Source organism: Equus asinus, chromosome 3, assembly GCF_041296235.1.
Source record: "Equus asinus isolate D_3611 breed Donkey chromosome 3, EquAss-T2T_v2, whole genome shotgun sequence".
In the NCBI taxonomy this organism is placed as follows: Eukaryota; Metazoa; Chordata; class Mammalia; order Perissodactyla; family Equidae; genus Equus; species Equus asinus.
The window spans coordinates 37,295,464-37,317,325 of NC_091792.1; the positions used below are offsets into that span (position 1 = coordinate 37,295,464).

Consider the following 21,862-nt stretch of genomic DNA (forward strand, 5'->3'; position numbering starts at 1 on the left):
GTAATGAGATAAAAAATAATCTAGAGTCCTTAAAAACTAGACCTGTAATTATGAAGGAAAGAATTAGTGATTTACAGAATAGAAATGCTCGAGGTGGAGGAGGAGAGAGAACTAAGACTTAAAAAAATGAAAGAATTCTTCGAGAAATATCTGACTCAATTAGGAAAAGCAACATAAGGATTATAGGTATTCCAGAGGGAGAAGAAAAGGAGAAATGAACGAGAGCTTGTTCAAAGAAATAATATCTGAGAACTTCCCAAACCTGGGGGCAAACCAGACTTACCAATACATGAAGGCAATAGGACTCCTAATTACATCAACACTAAAAGACTTTCTCGAAGACATATAATACAAAAACTGGCAAAAGTTGATGACAGAAAAAATTTAAGTGCAGCCAGGCAGAAAAAAATAACCTAACAGGAACCCTATCAAGCTTTCAGCAGATTTCTCAGCAGAAATCTTATAGGCCAGGAGAGAATGGAATAATATATTCAAAATACTGAAAGACAAAAACTTTCAGCCAAGAATACTCTATCCAGCAAAACTATCCTTCAGATATGATGGATAAATAAAAGTTTTCCCACATAAACCAAAGCTGAGGGACCGCCTCATTGTCATTAGACCTCCCCTATGAGAAATAATTAAGGATGCCATCATACCTGAAACAAAAAGGCGAAAGTCTACAAAGCTTTGAACAAGGAGATAAATAGACAGACAAAATCAGACAGCTACAGTTCTTTTGCAGACCAAGGTAGCAAATACTTAATTATAACTTATAAGATAAAGGAAAAGAAAGTGTCAAAAGTAACTATAAATACTTCAACTTAGTGACAAACTCACAACACAGAACAGAATAATTTGTGACAACAATAACTCAGAAGTAGAAGAGAAAAGGGATGGGACTTTCTTAGGTTAATGGAAACAAAAGGTTATCAGAAAATTGACTATCTCATCTATGAGATCATTTATACAAACCTCATGGTAACCACTAAATGAAAAATCAGAGTAGAGCCACAATTCATAAGAAGAGACAACTGAGAAAACCTCCACAGGAAAACACTAAAATGAAATGGCAGTCAGACACACAAAGGAAGGGGAAAAAATGGAAATATATACAACTGGAAAAGAAGAGATGAAATGGAAGTATTAAGCCCTCATATATCAATAACCACTCTAAATATAAATAGATGGAATTCTCCAATCAAAAGACACAGAGTAGCTGAATGGATTAAAAAACAAGACGCAACAAGATGCTGCCTCCAGGAAACACATCTGAGCTCTAAAGACAAACATAGGCTCAGAGTGAAGAGATGGAAGATGATACGCCAAGCAAATGGCAAGCAAATGAAAGCAGATGTTGCCATACTTATATCAGACAAAGCAGACTTGAAGATAAAAAGGACAATGAGAGACAAAGAGAGGCAGTATATAACGATAAAAGGACTTTCCAGCAAGAGGACATAACACCTATAAATATATATGTATCCAATACAGAAGCACCAAAGTATAAAGCAACTATTAACAGATCCAAAGGGAGAAATTGACAGCAACACAATAATAGTAGGGGACCTCAACACCCCACTTACATTAATGGGTAGATCATCCAGAGAGAAAGTCAACAAGGAACAGTGGCCTTAAATGAAATACTAGGCCAGATGGACTTAATAGATATATATAGAACAATACATCCAAAAAGAGAATACACATTCCTCTCAAGTTAACATGGAATATTCTCAAAGACTGACTATATATTGGGAAACAAGTCAAGCCTCAATAAATGTAAGACTGAAATCATATCAAGCATCTTTCACGAGTACAATGCTATGAAACTAGAAATCAACTACAAGAAAAAACCTGGGAAAGTCACAAACATCTGGAGACAAAACAACATGCTACTGAACAACCATTGGATCAATGAAGAAATCAAAGGAGAAATTAAAAAATACCAAATGAAAATTAAAATACAACATACCAACTCTTGTGGGATGCAGCAAAAGCAGTTATAAGAGGGAAATTCATAGCAATACAGGCCCACATCAACAAACAAGAAAAATCTCAAATAAGTAATTTTTTTGAAGAAGAAGAAGATTAGCCCTGAGCTAACATCTGCTGCCAATCCTCTTCTTTTTGCTGAGGAAGACTGGCCATGAGCTAACATCCATGCCCATCTTCCTCCGCTTTATATGTGAGATGCCTACCACAGCATGGCTTGCCAAGCAGTGCCATGTCCACACCCGGGATCCAAACTGGTGAACCCTGAGCCACCATAGTGGAACATGTGAACCTAACCATTGTGCCACTGGGCCGGCCCACAAATAAATAACCTTAAACTACACCTAACAAAACTAAACAAAGAAGAACAAACAAAGCCCAAAGTCAGCAGAAGGAGGTAATTAATAAAAATTAGAACAGAAATAAATGAAGTAGACGCTAAAAAAACAGTATAAAGGATCAAAGAAACTAAGAACTGGTTCTTTGAGAAGATAAAGAAAATTGACAAACTCTTAGCCAGAATCACTAAGAAAAAAAGAGAGAAGGCTCACATAAATAAAATCAGAAATGAAACAGGAGAAATTACAACAGATATCACAGAACTACAAAGGATTGTAAGAGAATACTATGATAGGGCCATCCTGGTGGCATCGTGGTTAAGTTCACACATTCCACTTCAGCAGCCTGGCGTCTGCAGGTTCAGATCCTGGGTGCAGATCAACACCACTCATCAAGCTATGCCGTGGCATAAACCCACATACAAAACAGAGGAAGACTGGCACAGATGTTAGCTCAGGGACAATCTTCTTCAAGCAAAAAAATGAAGATTGGCAATAGATGCATGCTCAGGACCAATCTTCCTCAACAAAAAGGAAATAAGAGAATACTATGAAAAACTATACGCCCACAAATTGGATAACCTAGAGGAAAGGGATAAATTCTTACATGCATACAACCTCCCAAAACTGAATCAAGAAGAAATAGAGAATCTGAATAGGCCAATCACAAATAAAGGCATTGAAACAATAATCAAAAATTTCCCCCAAAAATAAAAGTCCAGGACCAGATGGCTTCTCTGGAGAATTCTACCCAACATTCAAAGAAGATTTAATACCTATCCTTCTCACACTATTTCAAAAAATTGAAGACAAAGGAACACTTCCTAACTCATTCTATGAGGCCAAAATTACCCTGATACCAAAACCAGGCAAGGACAGCACAAAGAAGGAAAATTACAGACCAATATTGCTGATGAACACAGAGGCAAAAATCATCAAAACAATTGGCAAACCAAATACAGCAACACATTAAAAGGATCATACACCATGATCAAGTGAGATTTATACCAGGGATGCAGAGTTGGTTCAATATCCCCAAATCAATCAATGTGATATGTCCCATTAATAAAATGAGGAATAAAAATCACATGATCATTTCAAAAGATGCAGAGAAAGCATTGACAAGATCCAACATCCCATTTATGATAAAAACTCTCAATAAAACCAGTATAGAAGGAAAGTAGCTCAAAATAATAAACACCATATATGGCAAACCCACAGCCAACATCATTCTTAATGGTGAAAAACTAAAAGCCATCCCTCTGAGAACAGGAACAAGACAAGGGTGCACACACTTGCCACTCCTAGTCAACATAGTATTGGAGGGTTTTGCCAGAGCAATTAGGCAAGAAAAAGAAATGAAAGGTATCCAAATTAGAAAGGAAGAAATTAAACTCTTGCTGATGGCAGATGACAATGATTCTCTATATAGAAAACTCTAAAGAATCCACCAGAAAACTATTAGAAATAATCAACAACTACAGCAAAGTTGCAGGGTACAAAATCAACTTGGAAAAGTCAGTTGCATTTCTATACACAAATAACAAACTAGCAGAAAGTCAAGAATACAATCCCATTTATAGTCACAACAAAAAGAATAAAATATCTAGGAATAAATTTAACCAAGGAGGTGAAAGACCTATACAATGAAAACTGTAAGAGATCATTGAAAGAAATTGAAGAATATATAAAGAAATAGAAAGATAGTCCATGCTCATGGATTGGAAGAATAAACATAGTTAAAATCTCCATATTACCTAAAGCAATCTAAAGATTCAATGGAATCCCAATCAGAATCATAATGACATTTTTCATGGAAATGGAACAGAGAATCCTAAAATTTATATGGAGGGGGCTGGCCTGGTGGCACAGCGGTTAGGTTCACATGTTCTGCTTCAACAGCCTGGGGTTCACCAGCTCAGATCCCAGGCATGGACCTACACACTGCTTGTCAAGCTATGCCATGGCAGGCATCCCACATATAAAGTAGAGGAAGATGGGCACAGATGTTAACTCAGAGCCAGTCTTCCTCAGCAAAAAGAGGAGGATTGGTGGCAGATGTTAGCTCAGGGCTAATCTTCCTCAAAAAAAAAAAAGAAATTTATATGGAAACACAAAAGACCTCAAATAGCCAAAGAAATCCTGAGAAAAAAGAACAAAGCTAGAAGCATCACAACCCCAGACTTAAAAATATACTACAAAGCTACAGTAATCAAAATAGCATGGTACTGGTACAAAAACAGACACATAGATCAAAGGAACAGAATTGAGAGCCCAGAAATATAACCACACATCTGTGGACAGCTAATCTTGGAGAAAAGAGCCAGGAACATACAATGGAGAAAGGAACATCTCCTCAACATATGGTGGTGGGAAAAGTGGACAGCCACATGCAAAAGAATGAAAGTAGACCATTATTTCGCACCATACACAAAAATGAACTCAAAATGGATTAAAGACTCAAATGTAAGACCTGAAACTGTAAAACTCCTAGAAGAAAATATAGGCAGTAGACTCTTTGACATCAGTCTTAGCAGCATCTTTTTGAATACCATGTCTACTCAGGCAAGGGAAACAATCAGGCAAAAGAAAAAATTAACAAATGGGACTACATCAGACTAAAAAGCTTCTGCAAGGCAAAGGAAATGATGAACTAAATGAAAAGACAACCCACCAAGTGGAAGAAAATATTTGTGAATCATTTATCAGACAAGGGGTTGACCTTCAAAATATGTAAATAACTCATACAACTCAACAACAAAAAAAACAAACAACCCAATCAAAAAATGGGCAGAGGATAGGAACAGACATTTTCCCAAAGAAGATACACTACAGGTGGCCAACAGGCACATGAAAAGATGTTCAACATCACTAATTATTAGGGAAATGCAAATCAAAACTACAATGGGATGTCACCTTACACCTGTCAGAATAGCTGTAATTAACAAGACATAAAATAACAAATGCTGGAGAGGATGTGGAGAAAAGGGAACCCTCACACTGCTAGTGGGAGTGCAAATGGGAGCAGCCACTATGGAAAACAGTATGGAGATATCTCAAAAAATTACAAATAGAAATACCATATGATCCAGCTATCCCATTACTGGGTATTTATCCAAAGAACTTGAAATCAACAATCCAAAGTGATTTATGCATCCCTATGTTCATTGCAGCATTAGTCACAATAGCCAAGATGTGGAAGCAACCCAAGTGCCCTTCTATGGATGAATAGATAAAGAAGATGTGGCATATATATACAATGGAATACTACTCAGTCATAAAGCAGACAAAATTGGCCCATTTGCAACAACATGGATGGACACTGAGCAGATGGTGTTATGCCATGTTATGCCATAAAGGGGCATGTATGTATGGCAATGGATAAAAATTAGACTACTGGTAGTGAGCATGAAGCAGTCTACACAGAAATTGATAAACAATAATGTACACCCAAAATTACACAATGTTATAAATGATTATGATCTCAAAAAAATAATTGAAAAAAACCTTATCCATTTTATTGAGAAAAAACTAATCACACTAATTAGATAATATCATATATAACAGTATTTAGAAAATATTTATTGTTATGAGTAAATGGTGAAGTAAAATCAAATAGGTATTATGGTCTCAAAGAAAGTACTCAGTCAGAGCTGACCAACATGAAGAGCAGGAAAATGTAATTATCAATGGAAATTCATGAAATTGAAAGCAATGTACAATAGAGAAAATCAGTAAAGCTCAAAGGTGGTTTAAAATAAAAAGGGAAACAATAAAGTTGACAGCTGTTTAGCAAAACTGACCATAGAGAAAGGAGAGAAGGAGGATAGAAAGAAGGGAGAGAGAGAGCCTAAATAATCAAAATAAAAAATTAAAAAGGAGACATCAGTACAAATATTATCATGGGTAATTTTATGGCAATCCTTTTAACAATTTAGACATAACCCTATACACATAACTTACTAAAACTGATAGAAGATGAAAATAATTTCATCAGTTCTAATTTTATCAAAGACATTTAATCTATGATTTCAAAATTCTATATAAAGAAAACTTCAGGCCAGGTGGCTTCACTAGCGATTTTCCCTCAACGTTTAAGAAAAAAATAGCACAATCTTACAGAAATTCTTCTAGACAACAGAAAAAGAGGGAATAGTTTCCAACCAAATCATGACAAGAATATTATAGACAAGGAAAATTACAAGCCATTTCTTTCTTCAATATAAATGAAAACACCCTCAACAGAACCTTAGCAAATTGAATTCAAGTTAGGTTTATTCCAAGGTTGAAGTTTAACATCTGAAAATGAATGAGTCTAATTCTCTACATTAAGAGAACAAAGGAGAGAAATCATAAAATCATCATAAGAGATAAAAATAAAATCACTTGGGGCCAGCCCTGAGGTGGAGCGGTTAAGTTCCCGCGCTCAGCTTTGGCAGCCCAGGGTTTAGCTGCTTCGGATCCTGGGAGCAGACATGGCACTGCTCTCAGGCCATGTTGAGGCAGCGTCCCACATACCACAACTAGAAGAATCTTCAACTAGGATATACAACTATGTACCGCGGAGATTTGGGGAGATAAAGCAGAAAAAACAAAAGAAAGAAGAAGATTGGCAACAGTTGTTAGCTCAGGTACCAATCTTTGGAAAAAAATAAAATAAAATAAAAAAATCACTTGATAAAATTCAACATTGATTCATGATTAAAAAACTCTTAGCGGGGCCGGCCCAGTGGCACAGCGGTTAAGTGCGCACGTTCTGCTTCAGCAGCCCTGGGTTTGCCTGTTCAGATCCCGGGTGCGGACATGGCACTGCTTGGCACTCCATGCTGTGGTAGGCGTCCCACATATAACGTAGAGGAAGATGGGCATGGATGTTAGCTCAGGGCCAGTCTTCCTCAGCAAAAAGAGGAGGATTGGTAGCAGTTAGTTCAGGGCTAAACTTCCTCAAAAAAAAAGAAAACAACTTAGCAAACTAGGAACTTTTTAATATAATAAAAACAGTCTATAAAAAACATTATACATTATATTGAATGCTCATATATATAACAATTCCTTCTGAGATAGGAAATGAGACAAGAAAGCCACTCACTATTTCTATTTTACATTGTGCAGAAGTTTAGCCAACACAATAAGGTAAGAGAATAAATAAATAAATGTCTAGAATAAGAAGGAAAGAACAAAAATTGTCATCATTCATAGACAACATGATTGTGTACAGAGAAAGTCTAAAAAGATCAACAGATAAATCAGATAAACTACTAGAAGTAATAATTTACAAAGGCCATAAGGATATAAGGTCCATGTAAAAAGATTAACTGTATTTCTATAACCAGAAAAGGGGGTAGGGACTGAAATAAAATTTTAAATACCATTTAAACTACCATCAAAACATCAAATGCATAGGAATAAATCTAAAAAATATATATGCAGAAAACTATAAAATATTATTGAGACAACTTTAAAGAGGCCTAAATAAAAGGAAGGGTATATCATCTTCATCTGTATTTCACTCTAAAAATTTCTAGCTTTTCTCAAGTCTCAATCTGCCTGGAAGCAAGTAAATCTAAACAAACATCATCTCTATAAAATAATGATAATTATGGCATGGCTTGTGAAATTAAAGTTTAAAAAAGACAATTGAAATAACGGACAATGATAAGAAATTCTGAATAGAGGAAGAGCAAACCTAAAGTGCTTGATAGTCCTTTTATTGTTCAAGAGAGGATAACATTTTTGTTAAATTTTACTATGTTTAAATCAATATTATTTATTCATCAAAAACACATTAAAGAAAGTGAAAAGACTAGCCACAATATAACTAAAAAAGAATTAGTATCAAGAATTCAGTAGTAGAGGGGCTGGCCCCATGGCCTAATTGTTAAGCTCAGTTCACTCTGCTTCAGCAGCCCAGGTTCACAGGTTCAGATCCTAGGAACAGATCTACACCACTCATCAAGCCACGTGGTGACAGTGACCCACATATAATATAGAGGAAGATTGGCACAGATGTCAGCTTAGGGCTAATCTTCCTCAGCAAAAAAGAAAACAATTCAATAGCAGAACTCCTCCACATCTATGGTGGAAGCAAAGGGATAGAATTTGGGAGGGGCACACAAGTAGATGTTAGTTGCTATTAGTATTATACACCTTTTGCTGTGAGATAATTTTGTTTGTGCTCATCATAAGATTCAATAATACAAAAAATAAATAAAAGAGGGCAATTCATGGACAAGTGATGATAATGCATCATGAAATAAGGATTTCTACTAATCTGACTCTGGATACCTGAGGTCTGACAATAAATACATTCATACATACATACATGATAGACAGATACATAGACAGATGATAGACAGGAAGAGGGAGAGAAGTGAAGCCAGTTTTTTTTGTTTGAGTTTTTTTTAACTAGGAAAGTTCTAGGTCACCAGGAATAGGTATGAGTCCTAAAAACAAACTACTCTAAAGAACATTAAACGTCTCTGGAAACAGGCCTTCTTATATTTTCTGGTTTTATTATTTTTATGCTTTCCTGCCAGTTCAGCCACATTTTTAAAGTAACCTTTTAATATTTAACTAGCATTTTTAGGCGTCCTATACCCAGAAGTCCTTCCTTGCACAGTTGTTCACCATGTTCTCAGAAACACACACACAGAGCTGTAATTCTTTCAGCTGTATTTTTTATTCAAGATGAAAAGAGCATATTTGAGCTCCATGGGTGGAAATATTTATTCTAATAAATTAGATAACTTTCCTCGTTGAATAGAAAAAATAAATATGAAAATTGGTACCACTCTTTTAGAAAAAAAAAATAGCAGTATTTTCACTCATCCAATAAAATATAGTGAGCTTTTCCTATGTGCCAGGAATGATTCTGGGTTCAAGGGATATAGTATTGAGTAAATCAGTCAAAACTATGTGCCTTCATGGAGATTATATTATAGCAGGAGGAGGCGGATAAAACCACATAAGTAAAATAGACAATATGTCCCGAAGCCTTAAATGTTAGAGATCAAAATAAAGCAGGAGAAGTAAATGGAGCTGGGACGGATGGTGCTACCACGACGGGCAGGTCAGGGATGGCCTCACTGATAAGGGGGCATTTGGACAAAGCCTGGAAGTGATGAAGGAGTGATGCCTGTGACATCTAAGGGAAAGAGCTTTCCAGGGAATGAGAACAACATGTACAAAGTTCCTGAGTTGGAAACGTTAGGTTTGACGTGCCTATTAAAAATCCAGGTGGAAATGCTGATTAAGCAGTTGAACATGAGCTAGAGTTCAGGAGAATAACCAGGCTAGAGATATAAGTTTGGAGTTTGCAGCATATAAACGGTATTTAAAGCCAAGGATTGGATAAAATTACCGAGGGAATGAGTATAGCTAGAGAAGAAATTCAAAACTTGAGTGCCAGGCCTCCTGTGAACATTGGAGGTACCAAGACTCCCACTGGGAGTTAAAAAAAAATTGTTGGAGTTTAGAAGGTGGTCTGGTTGAATGGTGGTGCTCTTCAGGGTGAGATTTTTGAAATATTTCAAAGGTCTCTAGGCTATAACTATCAGAGAATATATGTAGCATGACAGAAGGCAAAATCATTGGAGGAAAAGCTCTCAAGGGAAGGAGAATCCAATAAATTAGAAAGCTTATTCATTTAGATATTGAACTCACAAAGAGTTATTATAAGACTAGTGCTAGAGAAAATGACAAGCATCCAAGGGCTAAATTCTTTAGGATATGAGAGAATGGATACAAATCAATAGATTACTGTAAGAAGGAGAGGTAATAAAGGATATAATTTGATGACATGAGATTCAAAGCTGGGAGTTTTAGGGAAGAGGAGGGGGGAGTGGTGTGAAAACAGCATGAAGAATCAGGAGGTCACATCTCATCTCCAACCCCAGAGATGTGAGGCATTGTAGAGAAGACCATCACCACTTGGGAGAGCAGCAGGGGAAGAAATGTCCTCAGGGTTGGGGACAGAGCACAGATTTCAGTTAGAGAGAGAAGGTGAAGGGAATACTTAGAAGAGGTTAAGGATTTAGGATTTTTGCTGGTTACTGGCCATAAATTCAGGGAGAAGACCAAATGGGTTTCAGGAACAGGAAGAGTAAGAGATGACGTCAGAAAAGAAGACACACAAAATTCTATCGAGAGTGGGGTTTTGGTGGTAAGCAGTGATTTGGAAGTCCCAAGTGTCTTGTGCAGACTGATGTAGACAGAGTTAAAAGACATACTTAATGAGATTCACCCCGAGGGTCTCAAGGCTATGAACTTGGCATGTAGGGAGAGGTAAGAAATCTTGCCAAGAGCAGAGTCTGGGGGTCAGTCCTCTTCTCTCCTGTCAATGATTGTATAGAGAGGTTTTAATATCTGAGAAGTAACCATACAGAAAAAGGAAATTTTCTAACCTTTCTTCTCTTTCACTGAGGCAGTTTTATCCTCTCCGTGAGGATTACAGATGATGAAACTAAAGCCCAGAGAATTGAAGGGATTTGTACCCAGCCACACAGAGATTTGGGCCTTATGTAATGTGGGCTTCTTTGAAACATCTCCCTTCTTCACAGAACTTTCTTTTGAAAAAGTCTATTAAAGAGTTTCTACATTGAGGCTTCCCTTAGAATCATAAAGATGGGAAGAAAGCTTTGAAATTACTGGTGAAAGGGGTGCCTGAGGAATATCAGTTTAAGAGTGACCTACCAAATTTATTGAAATAGGAGGGTAAAAAGGCATGACAATGGCAAAAATAGTTGAATCCAAGAAGGTCAAATGATTGTGTTTACACAATAACAATGAACCTCCCTTCCTGAGTTCAGTGCCGTGATAGTGTAAGTCGGTGTTGTCATGAAGTGTGTCTTGTGCTTCTAGTAATGTATCCTTTCTGAAATGGTCAAAGCTACGTCTCCAAACACTAGATTTTCAAGTCTATTATGCTTTACTATATATATATCTAGGGAATTGTGGCTAATAAGCATAGCTCAATTTTATTAGGCACTAGGATGTATGTTATACACTTTACAAGCATTATCTAAAAACTTTGAGGTTGGTACTGTTATTATTGCCCATTTAACCAATGAGGAAACAATTACAGAGTGATTTAGTAACTCGGATGAAGTTTCCCAGATAGAAACTAGCAGAGCCAGAATTCTAACCTCATTAGAGTAACCAGAATAACTCCAGTGACTTCACTCAATCACTGTGAGGTAGTGCTTTAAAAAGCAAGGCTTCAAGCATTATAAGATACATACATTTATATAATATGTATATAATATGCATTATATTATTATATATTATATATAATAATACATAAGTCAAATGGATAGAAATCATAAAGTTGTCTTAATTCCTATGTTCTAATTTCCTTTCCTTTTTCCTTTAATAAGAATAATTTACTTATTTTAAAAAAGAATTGAGCAATTTTAAGAGCCCAATAAATTACCATATATCCCAGAGAAAATCACAAGATCTACATTCTCTCACAATTTAAGCTTTGGTGAGAGAGAAAAGCTTTGTTGTGCAAATTTTTAGACCATAGCCTTAAAATGAACTAAAAAATTAACAAGCATAAAAGAAGTATTTATTATTTTTCACCCAAGACACAAAGCCAGGACCACACCTAGGTTATTCAAAAATAAAATCATTTTTCACATTTACTAATAGCTTATATAAAATAAGTTGCTGGCCACAAGCCTTCAGATATTTCTGCTCTTCTAAAAAAAATGTTGCAATTATCAAAGAGTGGTTTGGCTGAAAACAAAACAAAATAAAACAAAAGCTTCACATACAACAAAGCAGTGATGAAATTCCCATTCTTATTTTATTAAAAATACATTTCACTTTAAGGAAAAAAGAATAGCTACCCTACAGCATTTGGAAATACTGATTTTTATTACAATTTTTTACACTTTCAACATGTCAACCTCCCAGCCTTCCATGACGTTATTTGAGACACTTATATCATAAAACTAATAATCTACCTAACAATTTGGTTTTAAAGCATATAAACTAAACTACATAACATCTACTGATTTTTATGGTATCTCTGCAGTCTACATATAATCAGTGTAAACAAGAACAGTAAAAAAAATAGCATCTGGTGCTATTCTTTTCAACGTTTATATTCATTGCTGTTACTATTGTATTTTACTTTCCCAAATTCTTTTTTCTTTTAGCAGTTATCAAGTTTCAGAAACAGACATACAGACAAAGATACAGAAGTATATTCCATTTGGGTGGCTTCTCCTTTTAATTTATCTTAATTCATCCATTCATTTAACAAATGTTTATTAATGCCTAATATGTATCAGTCACTGTAATAAGTATAGCGTCTTTAGCCTCCATGAAGTGATGGTTCCATTAGCAAATATTTCAGATATTTCAGCAGAACATTTTTGCATGGATAGAACCTTTGGCAAAACTCAAAACATCACGTAGGCAACTGTGCATGCTTCCAGCCGTCCAGCCACAATTTCACAATAATCTGTAGCTAGTAACTGGGACTCTCTCAACAAACATTTTAGAAAAGTCTTCTATCTTTTCTTTAGCACTAAACAAACAAGCCCCTGTATATTAAGCTCCATGTGTATGCAAAAAGACAAATTTCTACATTCAGACTAAAGCCATGAGAATTACTGAACCCTTCAATGAACTAAGAAGCTCCTCTGAAAGGGAAAGACACATGTGATTTATGGATGGTATTTGAAAATAGAGGCTTTCATCAACCCTTAGGTTGATCCTGAATAAAGTCTAAATGTCACAGAATTAGTAGAACTTTCACTTATGAGGTAGTTAAGGACTGTAAACCTCAGCTTTCAGGGTTATCATATTTCAAGATTATTATCTATAAAAACTACTTCACCCATTAGACCCTAGGCCTTATGAGAAATTTTTGACAGCATTTACTTCTTCACATAATTATTCAATTCTAGACTCAATTGAGACCCACACATTTTTCCCCTACCCTGGGGCCTCAGATTATCTGATCAAGATTTAAAAGAATTTAAGCTGTGGACCAATTTAACAATCAAAATTTTTAAACAGACCTATTGCATGTGTTCAAGATTCTGACATTATTCACAAATATTAATAGTTTTGGTGAATATTGGTTGGATTAATGAAAATGTGTTTCATGAGCCTCCACTTGATGCTTGAATTCCTTCTATAATAACCAAAACAAATAAAGGCTGGTAAAATTGTAGTTGAATAAAAGAAATTTTATGCAAGAGTGTCTTGAGAACCCAGGAGGAGATTATTCTGCAAATTTAGAAAAATTTCTTCCAAAATCAAAATAGTCCCATTCCACAAGAGTTTTTCTCTTAATGACACCCCGAAGCTCAAAAACATGAGTAACAAGTTAAAAAGAGGGAAAACTACAAAATAGTTTCTTTGAATCTATAGCCCCTGGGTCTTCAAACAACTCATCAAGCTTCAGAGAGCTTCTCAGTCACATTTAAGGAACTTTAAAGAATTATCTATACTTTCTTTTGAAGAATTATGTATTTTTTTAAAACAGCAACTCAACTATAGAGATATTTTTTAAATTATGAGAATTTATCCTTATAATTTCCTAAAAGCTTCAATATTCACACACATTTTAGAAAATCCAATCTCTCAAGTTCAAATAAAGAAAGTTAAAACTAATTTTTAGTAATTGTTTCTGAAATCTCTTTATCTTTTGAGACAGTATTTGAAATGAAATATAAAAGAAATGACTGTTTAATAATGGCTGTTTGACTTTGCATTTTAAATAAATGCAAAATAATGAAAATCACTGAGTTGCTACCAACATTTATGCAGTGAGACTTACCATTTTCTTCCAGAAGCCCCACAGAAGAGGAGGTCATGGGTCGTAAGAGCATGCCATGTTTGATCATGGGGAAGGCATAGGATGCGTCCAACATTCTGTTTCCAAAACATAAAGTTAGAGCTTTGAATGATTTAATAGACCCTATTTTGTAATACAAACTTCCAAAACTAATGTTATAGGACTAGAGGTTAATCACAGAGAGAAGCGCACTTGTCTCCTATGAACAGAGACTACACCTATTGTAGAGTAAGGGGCACATAGTAGGCCCTCTATAAATATTTATTAGTGAATGAAGACAAAATACTACCAAATTTTGCTTGCTCTAAGTATGGATAACGAACAGGAACATTTTCTTTCTGAACAAAAAAGTCTCACAAAAAACAAAAACATGAACATGCATCATATCTATTTCTTCTCTGTTTTGCAGGAAATTTTAAGTAACGTGTTTTCCTATCATGACTTGGAGAGTTTCAACCAAGTCGGCTGAATCAACAACCAGGCACCATGTAGAAACTTTACAAAATGTAAATAAGCAAAAGGAGAAAATAAAAATTACCCCTAATTCACCCCCCTAATAATTGCAAACCCTGAAATGCTTCCTATAGGACAGGCACTATTCTAAGACCTTTATGTTCCTATCACATTTAATACAACAAACCTCTGGGTATTTACTATTATTATACCCATTTTATAGGCAAAGAGACTAAAACATTTAGGGGTTAGGTAGTACATAGATCATATTATCCTAGCTAGAAATGGATGGAGCCAGGATTTGAACACAGGCAACGGGGCTTCAGGAACTAAGCTCCTTATTACTACTTTATACTGATGCCATTTGTCATGGTTAACATGTGTAACATATTCTACACCTTTTCTATGTTTATGTTACATAAATGTACATGAACTTAGCTTATTTTGCACTTTATATCATGAATATCTATCTTTGTAAATGTACAAAGATGCACATTGCTTGTTCAGCCCACTACATAGCATTCCATTGTATGGATTTAACATACTGATGGTTTATTTACCAATCTTCTTTTGCTGGATATTTGGGTTGCTTCCATGTTTTTGTTATTTATAAACAAGGATGAAAATCTTTGAAAATTCATATTTGTGTACCTGTCCAATTATTTTCTTTTCTTAATGTAAATGCCTGAAAATGGAATTGCTAGTTCAAATGTTATATATAAGTGTTATAGAAATCTTACCCATCAAAAAACTAGAGTCCATGAGGGAAGAGGGTGTGCCTGTCCTGTTCAGAGTTTTACATTAGGCATGTTGTAGGCACTCAATAAATAAATGACTGACTTATAGGATCCATTAGTCTAGCTGTCATTCATGTGATCACACCTATGCAGTTGGCCAAAGAACTGAGGTATCCCTAATATGACAGAATCACATCACCAAGGGAAAATATGAGAGGCTGGAGCATTCAGGTAGTTTTGCAAAACTCCATTTGAAATTCTAGAATTTATTTGTATGCCACCAAGAATGGGGCCAAGATACACTGATCAGTTGTAGTTTGCTTTGCTTTCTTCTATCTGGTCCATGCTTAAATATTATTTAAATCTCAAAATTAGAAGCATTAATTGCTTTTTTTCAATCATTCCCTTTTAATGGAAGATTCTGTAGAAGTAGACCACATCTCATCCACTTAAGCCAAATATTTTACAAACACAAGGTGAAATGGCAGAGTCGTTTCAACACGAATGTGAAATGCCATGAGGGATTCTATCATTTTATAATATCCTCATTCTGTTATCAAATTATCAGAATAATCTAAATACAATTTGTCATGTAACAGAGGAAACTCCCACTGATCACAAAACTAGGGGAAGAAGTCCAGGCTCACTTGCCTGAATTATAGAATGCATTTACAGAAATGTAGTTGTCATACCCTCAAATGCACTAAATATTATCAACTAAAAAATTAGCTCTAATAAACAAGTGAATAATAAGTGAATTTCCTTGATGAAAAATTAACATTTAGAATGCACTCACATTTATCATTATTGTCATAAAAAGGTATGTTAATGTATGATAATTAATCTTTGAAGTTAGAATTCAAAGGTACATGGAAGAACTTCACTTCCTTAAACTTAAATTTGAAAATGCAGAAGTATTCAACTTTACTTTCCCTCTGCAAGTCAAATAAAGAGAAATTTAGGAAAGGAAGAAGTCATACATTTATAATATTCTATCATATTTCTTCATGTATTGTCCAAGGAAATTTCTTTTGTTGGGCCAATATTTTCATGGTCTACCCTAAAATATTATGTGTCACCTTAAAAATTAGTATTTTCCAAAGCATCTACAGGGAAATTGTAAGTAGATTATACACAGCTTCTCTCAGAGGGGTCTGTTTGTCTTGAACAGAAACCTTTGAGAGTCTCACAGAGTTGGGCAATTCATAGTTACTCCTAGAGCCTGTCCCTGCATTGTTAACCATCCCTTACCTGATTCGCTGACTGATTCTATTTTTCCTTCTGTTGCTTATATCCTCATTGCTAAGTTTGCTTATCTTCATTATGTGGTGAACTAGATTTCAATAAAAATTTTAGTCTAATGGCATTTTATTTGTCTAGCTAAGAACAAGTTTTCTAAAACCCTGAGCCACCATGTCCCAAAACTCTCATTTGTCTTTCCTTTTGCATTCTCATCACACTTCTAAAATTAAGGAAATGAAGCTAACTGCTAAGGTAGGAAACAAGTTACCACCATAATCTAGCTATAAATAAAGACAGAGCAGCTCTGGCAGATTTAAGTTCAGGCTTTGTCTGCCCTGGTGTCATTGAAGTACATGCACTTGCTCTTAATTTCAAAGGGTGTTGATCTTCCTCATTAAGCAAGACACGTTTTCATTAAAAATGGGAATTTAAGGTATCAAGAGACCTTTATCTTCCACAAGTTGCGGAAAAAACAATTTTGAAAAATAGTCAACTCTTTTGAGAAAGAGATACTGAAAGATATTATGCCTGATCAGATTTATTATTAACGAGCGTTCCACTGTCCCTATTACTCCTCCTTGGATTACTAGCCCCATCTAAAAATACTGAAAATGATAGTTTTCAAATTAGTTCAGTTTACTCTTCTAGTTCTTATAAGCTTACTTGAAATTCTAAACTGTTTGGTTAAATTGATATATTAACTACTCTTTTAACAATTCCTACTCTGCTAGACCAACCTGGGTCTTGGGTTAAATTAAGTAAAGGCAGAAAGGAAATTTTTAAAAACTAGTAAATTCCCAACATAATCATTTCCTTTGCAATTAACATCTTCTCTTACCATGGGTAAAACCAAAGCCTCAGTATTAAAGCTGCACCTGTAATCCACTATTCCAAATTTGAATGTTGATTACACTTCAGCCAAGAAAGTGGTTACTTCTGAGCATGAATCTTCAAGTGTGAAGCATAGTTCACAAGATAAATTTTGGAAGATCTATGACATTCTTTATGGCCATAGCAACATTTTCTCAAATTTCTATTATTTATAGCTATGCCAATCACCCCAAATTTATGACCATGTTATATAATGAATTAATGTAAAATAAGCCACTGAAAAACACATTTTAACAGAGCAGTATTTATATTTTATAAGTATAACTGTCCCTACAAAATGTGCTGACGGGCCTTTAGAGGTTTTATCTGTAGCTTTAGGGCCAACAATCACATACACAATTGTAAAGTTACCTTGAAGATGATGATGCTGTCTACCGGAATAACTCAGAAAAGTAAACTGACCCATATCCAGACACCTTTGGAAAGCAGAAGCAATGCTCAAAATTCCTGCCTTCAAACTATGCTCTGTAAGATCAGCCTCACCTTCTGTTAGAAAAAGGCTAACTTTAAATTATTAAATTAAAAAAGAAAAATCATAACTTAACTCTGCTCCATAATTGCTGCAGATGAGTTATTAAAATTCCAAACTTATGTAATATTATCATAAAATATGGCATTCTTCTCAAGAAAGCCACAAATTGGATTTGAGTTTATGCACTGTAAAACCCAGATGGTTTGCTTAACTACTCAGACATCCTCCAGTTCAAAAGTTAATTGAACTGAAAACCAAAATTTTGATAATTGATATGCTTCGAGGGACTCAAGCAGAAGGATAAATTAGCCTCATGCAAAGGGTGTTAATAGACTTGAGAAGCCACAACAATTGGTCAGAAAATATTGTCAAAGTAGAAGAAAAGTATATTTCTTCTATAGGGTAGCTAAGTACACATTACCTGGACTTCCCATGATGCTGTTTTTCTTTCTCCATTTTTTTACTCACTGATTCAATATTAGTCACTATTTTACCCAGTTTAACTTGTTCTGGAGTTTAAAAAAAAAAGAAAAGCTTTAATTGTATACTATTAGTTTTCAAGTTCTAAGTGCATTTTTTGAATTAAATTGCAAATCACAGATTTTTTAATAACCAGAGGTACAATATTTTTTTAAAAAATTACTAACACAAAGATACTCTAAAAACACATTTGGGTGTTTTTTACCCCCATGCTCCTCAGATGTTTTGCAATTACTAAAATTTAGGGCCTAAAGTAGACAGTAAATGAACTGCATATATCAGAAAGGAGATAGCTCCCGGAGAAATGTCGGCAACAGCATAGCATATACCAATGAATACAAACAGCCTCGTTTATACATACCAGCATTATCATCATCATCATCATCACCATAAAGCTTAGTTTTTATAGGAGAACCAGCTATTTTAAAATAATTTAGCAATCATTAGTTAATGTAAATAGGAACACTGAGTGCTCCAGAATCTCATCCATTTGATAGAGAGGAAGACTGAAGTCCAGCAAAGGCAAAAGTTCTGCTTTTAAAAAACAATCTAGTACTTCGAGACTAAAGTGTGATCTACATCAATATTTTTTAAATACCTATTACTTTCTATTTTGTACAGATAATGGGACGAACATAGTTTGAAACATTATAACAAGTTATTAAGTCATATATCTATTAAGCACCTTCTAGCTACTAGCTCAGGTATATCACAGATACGGAGAAAATATGAGATGAAACCCTCTGTTTTAGAAATATTTACAAACTAGTTGGTGTGTCAATGCTAACAAATAGAATAGCACAGCTGAATGCATTATGTAATTTAGATTTTAAATGTATAACATGGAATATAAAAATTTGGGAGAAATGGAAAACAGAATGTTAATATTAATTGACTATTTATAATATACCAGGGGTTTTGGTTAGCATTCCCTATGATACTTAAGCCTCTGAACCTGTTGTTCGGTGGTTTTTTGGGTTTGTGTGTGTGTGTGAACTACTGTGATTATTCCTTGCTACACGTGAGGAAAGCAGCTTACGAAGATCTTTTAAGTTAAAAGGTGCAGTGCCAGGACTCGAACCTGTATTCCTCTGACTGTAAATTCACCCTTCATCAGTCTGCTCTACTGTTCCCCTTAGTTCATGGGGCCTCAGGTGACTAATCAGCAAAGGAGAGTAATTTCTGTATTGCTTCCTTTGGAAGGTGACTATAGAGCTCAAAAGACACGCTCTACGTAAAGATACACGGCAGGTTGAGAAACAGCATATTAAGGTGAAGAAGTAGAGAAAGAATTTAAAAGTTTGAGTCTTAAAAATAGAAACATCTAAAAGCATTTGCCTTATGCTAAGTGCACTAATTGCTGGATATGGATTATCATATTTTATTCTCACAACAACCCCATAAATTAGATACTATTATTATCCCCATTTTACAGATGAGGAAACTGAAGCAGAGAAATAGAGATTAACTTTCCCAAGGTTATATAGCTAGCAGTAGGTAGAGTCGATATTCAAACCCAGGCAGGCAGTCCCTGAGCCTGCATTCTTAATCACTATGATACTCAATATGCATATTTGCTTATTTTATTTATTTAAGGAATATGTACTTAGTGAAAATTGCTATGCTAACTCCTCGAGAAGGAAGATGTAGGATATAACTTTTAATAAAACAGGATGACCACGCTCAATGGACAGTACGACTAACAGTGACAATCACTGCTGAAAAGTGAAGGAGAAAAATGATGGGGGAAAGCAAAATGTATGCTCATTTTGAGAAAAAATCTGTTAAAAACTTTGAGCATAATCCATTTAAATGCCCTATAGAGTAGCATTTAAATAAATCATGTTAGGACTATATCCAAAATAAAAAATAAGTGCAGTTATACCCCTAGAAGAAGTAGTATAGAGTAAAAGCAGATTTCTAGAGAGGAAGTTAAAGCATATGAAAATCCAACATTACTTCTAATTAGCTTAGATAAACCTTTAGATGGGGAATCAGACACTGTATGACTTAGGGCAAATATACTATCTCTGGGTTCATAACTATTCCCTTTATGTAAAATCTAGTCTCTAAAACAATTACACCAAACTCTAGAATTTCAGTTCTGGAAAATAAATTATACATCACTTCTGGTTAGAATAATTAGCAAATGAGAGACAGACAGAGACTGGGAAAAGAAAATGTAGGTAAACCAATGAGTATTTGGGGGTTTTGTAACGAAATCAAACAAATGGAACATAAGCATTAGAACTGCCAACTAAAGGACTTTAGTCCTTAACTCTGTTTACGATGTTTTCCTCCGAGGTCAGCTGGAACCAATCATTCATTCACCTGTAATCAATCATCCATTCAATTTTCTTCACTTCTGACTATTTCACCTGTCTTCTTCATGGGCTCATTTTGCTTTGACCACCTCCAGCTGTTGTTTATGCCCACAGCTCCTTCCCTGCCTGCCTTCTAACACTTCACTTGAATGATTTGGTCCACCCCCATGGCTACATTTATCATCTAAATGTGGATGCCTCACAAAATCTGTGTATCTTGGCTCAGACCATTCTCAATTGCCATATTTGAATAACCAACTATCTCTATACACATGTCCCAAAGACATCTCAATCAACGTGTCCCTCCCACAATTAATTACACTACCATCCATCCATAAACCTAGAAGCCACTTCTACTACTCACTCTCCTTCAATCTCCTCATACAATCATTCATTAAATCCCTTCCATATTTTCCCACTCACACTGCCTCCACATAGACCTTTATCATATCTCCTCTGAAACACGAATAGTTTCCTCACTCGGATTCCTGCCTCCAACCATGTTACCCTCCAATCCATCCTCCATACTTTCCATAAATAATCTTTGCTTCCCAAATTATGGGATTTTAAACTATCATTGTATCATTTTTTTTAATTTAATTTCACTGTAATCAGAGAACATGATTTGTATAATTCCAAATTCTTTGAAATTTGACTCCTACTCTATAGACCAGTGTATAGTCAATGTTCATAATATTCCATATTTGCCTGGAAATAATGTATATTCTCTCATTGTTGGTCTAAATTCACCTAATAAATCAAGCTTGTTAATTTAACTGTTTAAATCAAATACTTCATGGCCTTAGTGAAATATATGTATGCACACACATATGTAAGTATGTGTACACATAAATTTTTTGCTGGACCATTTGAAAGTAAGTTCAAAACAGCATAATATTTCACCCTTAAATACTTCGTCACATAGCTCTTAAGAACAATTACATCTCCTACATATTCACAATACCTACCCCCAAAATTTAAAATTGATACAATAATATTATCTAATATATTATCTGTATACAAATTTCCCTAATTGTCCTCCAAGATATCATTCCTAGCTTTTTATTTTTTCAACCCAGGGTCTAATCAAGGATCACATATAGCTCTTAGATCTACTT

General features: G+C 34.9%; 1 protein-coding gene across 1 annotated transcript in view; it reads right to left on the reverse strand.

The window, feature by feature from the left end:
- The window catches only part of IQCM (IQ motif containing M), a 421,264-nt gene that overhangs the window by 273,717 nt on the left and 125,685 nt on the right, over positions 1-21,862 (reverse strand). Inside the window, exons 5-6 of the mRNA XM_070504871.1 lie at positions 18,362-18,449; positions 14,128-14,222 (exon numbers count right to left, since the gene is read on the reverse strand). Coding sequence (XP_070360972.1) covers positions 14,128-14,222; positions 18,362-18,449 — 183 coding nt within the window. The remainder of the gene's footprint in view (positions 1-14,127; positions 14,223-18,361; positions 18,450-21,862) is intronic.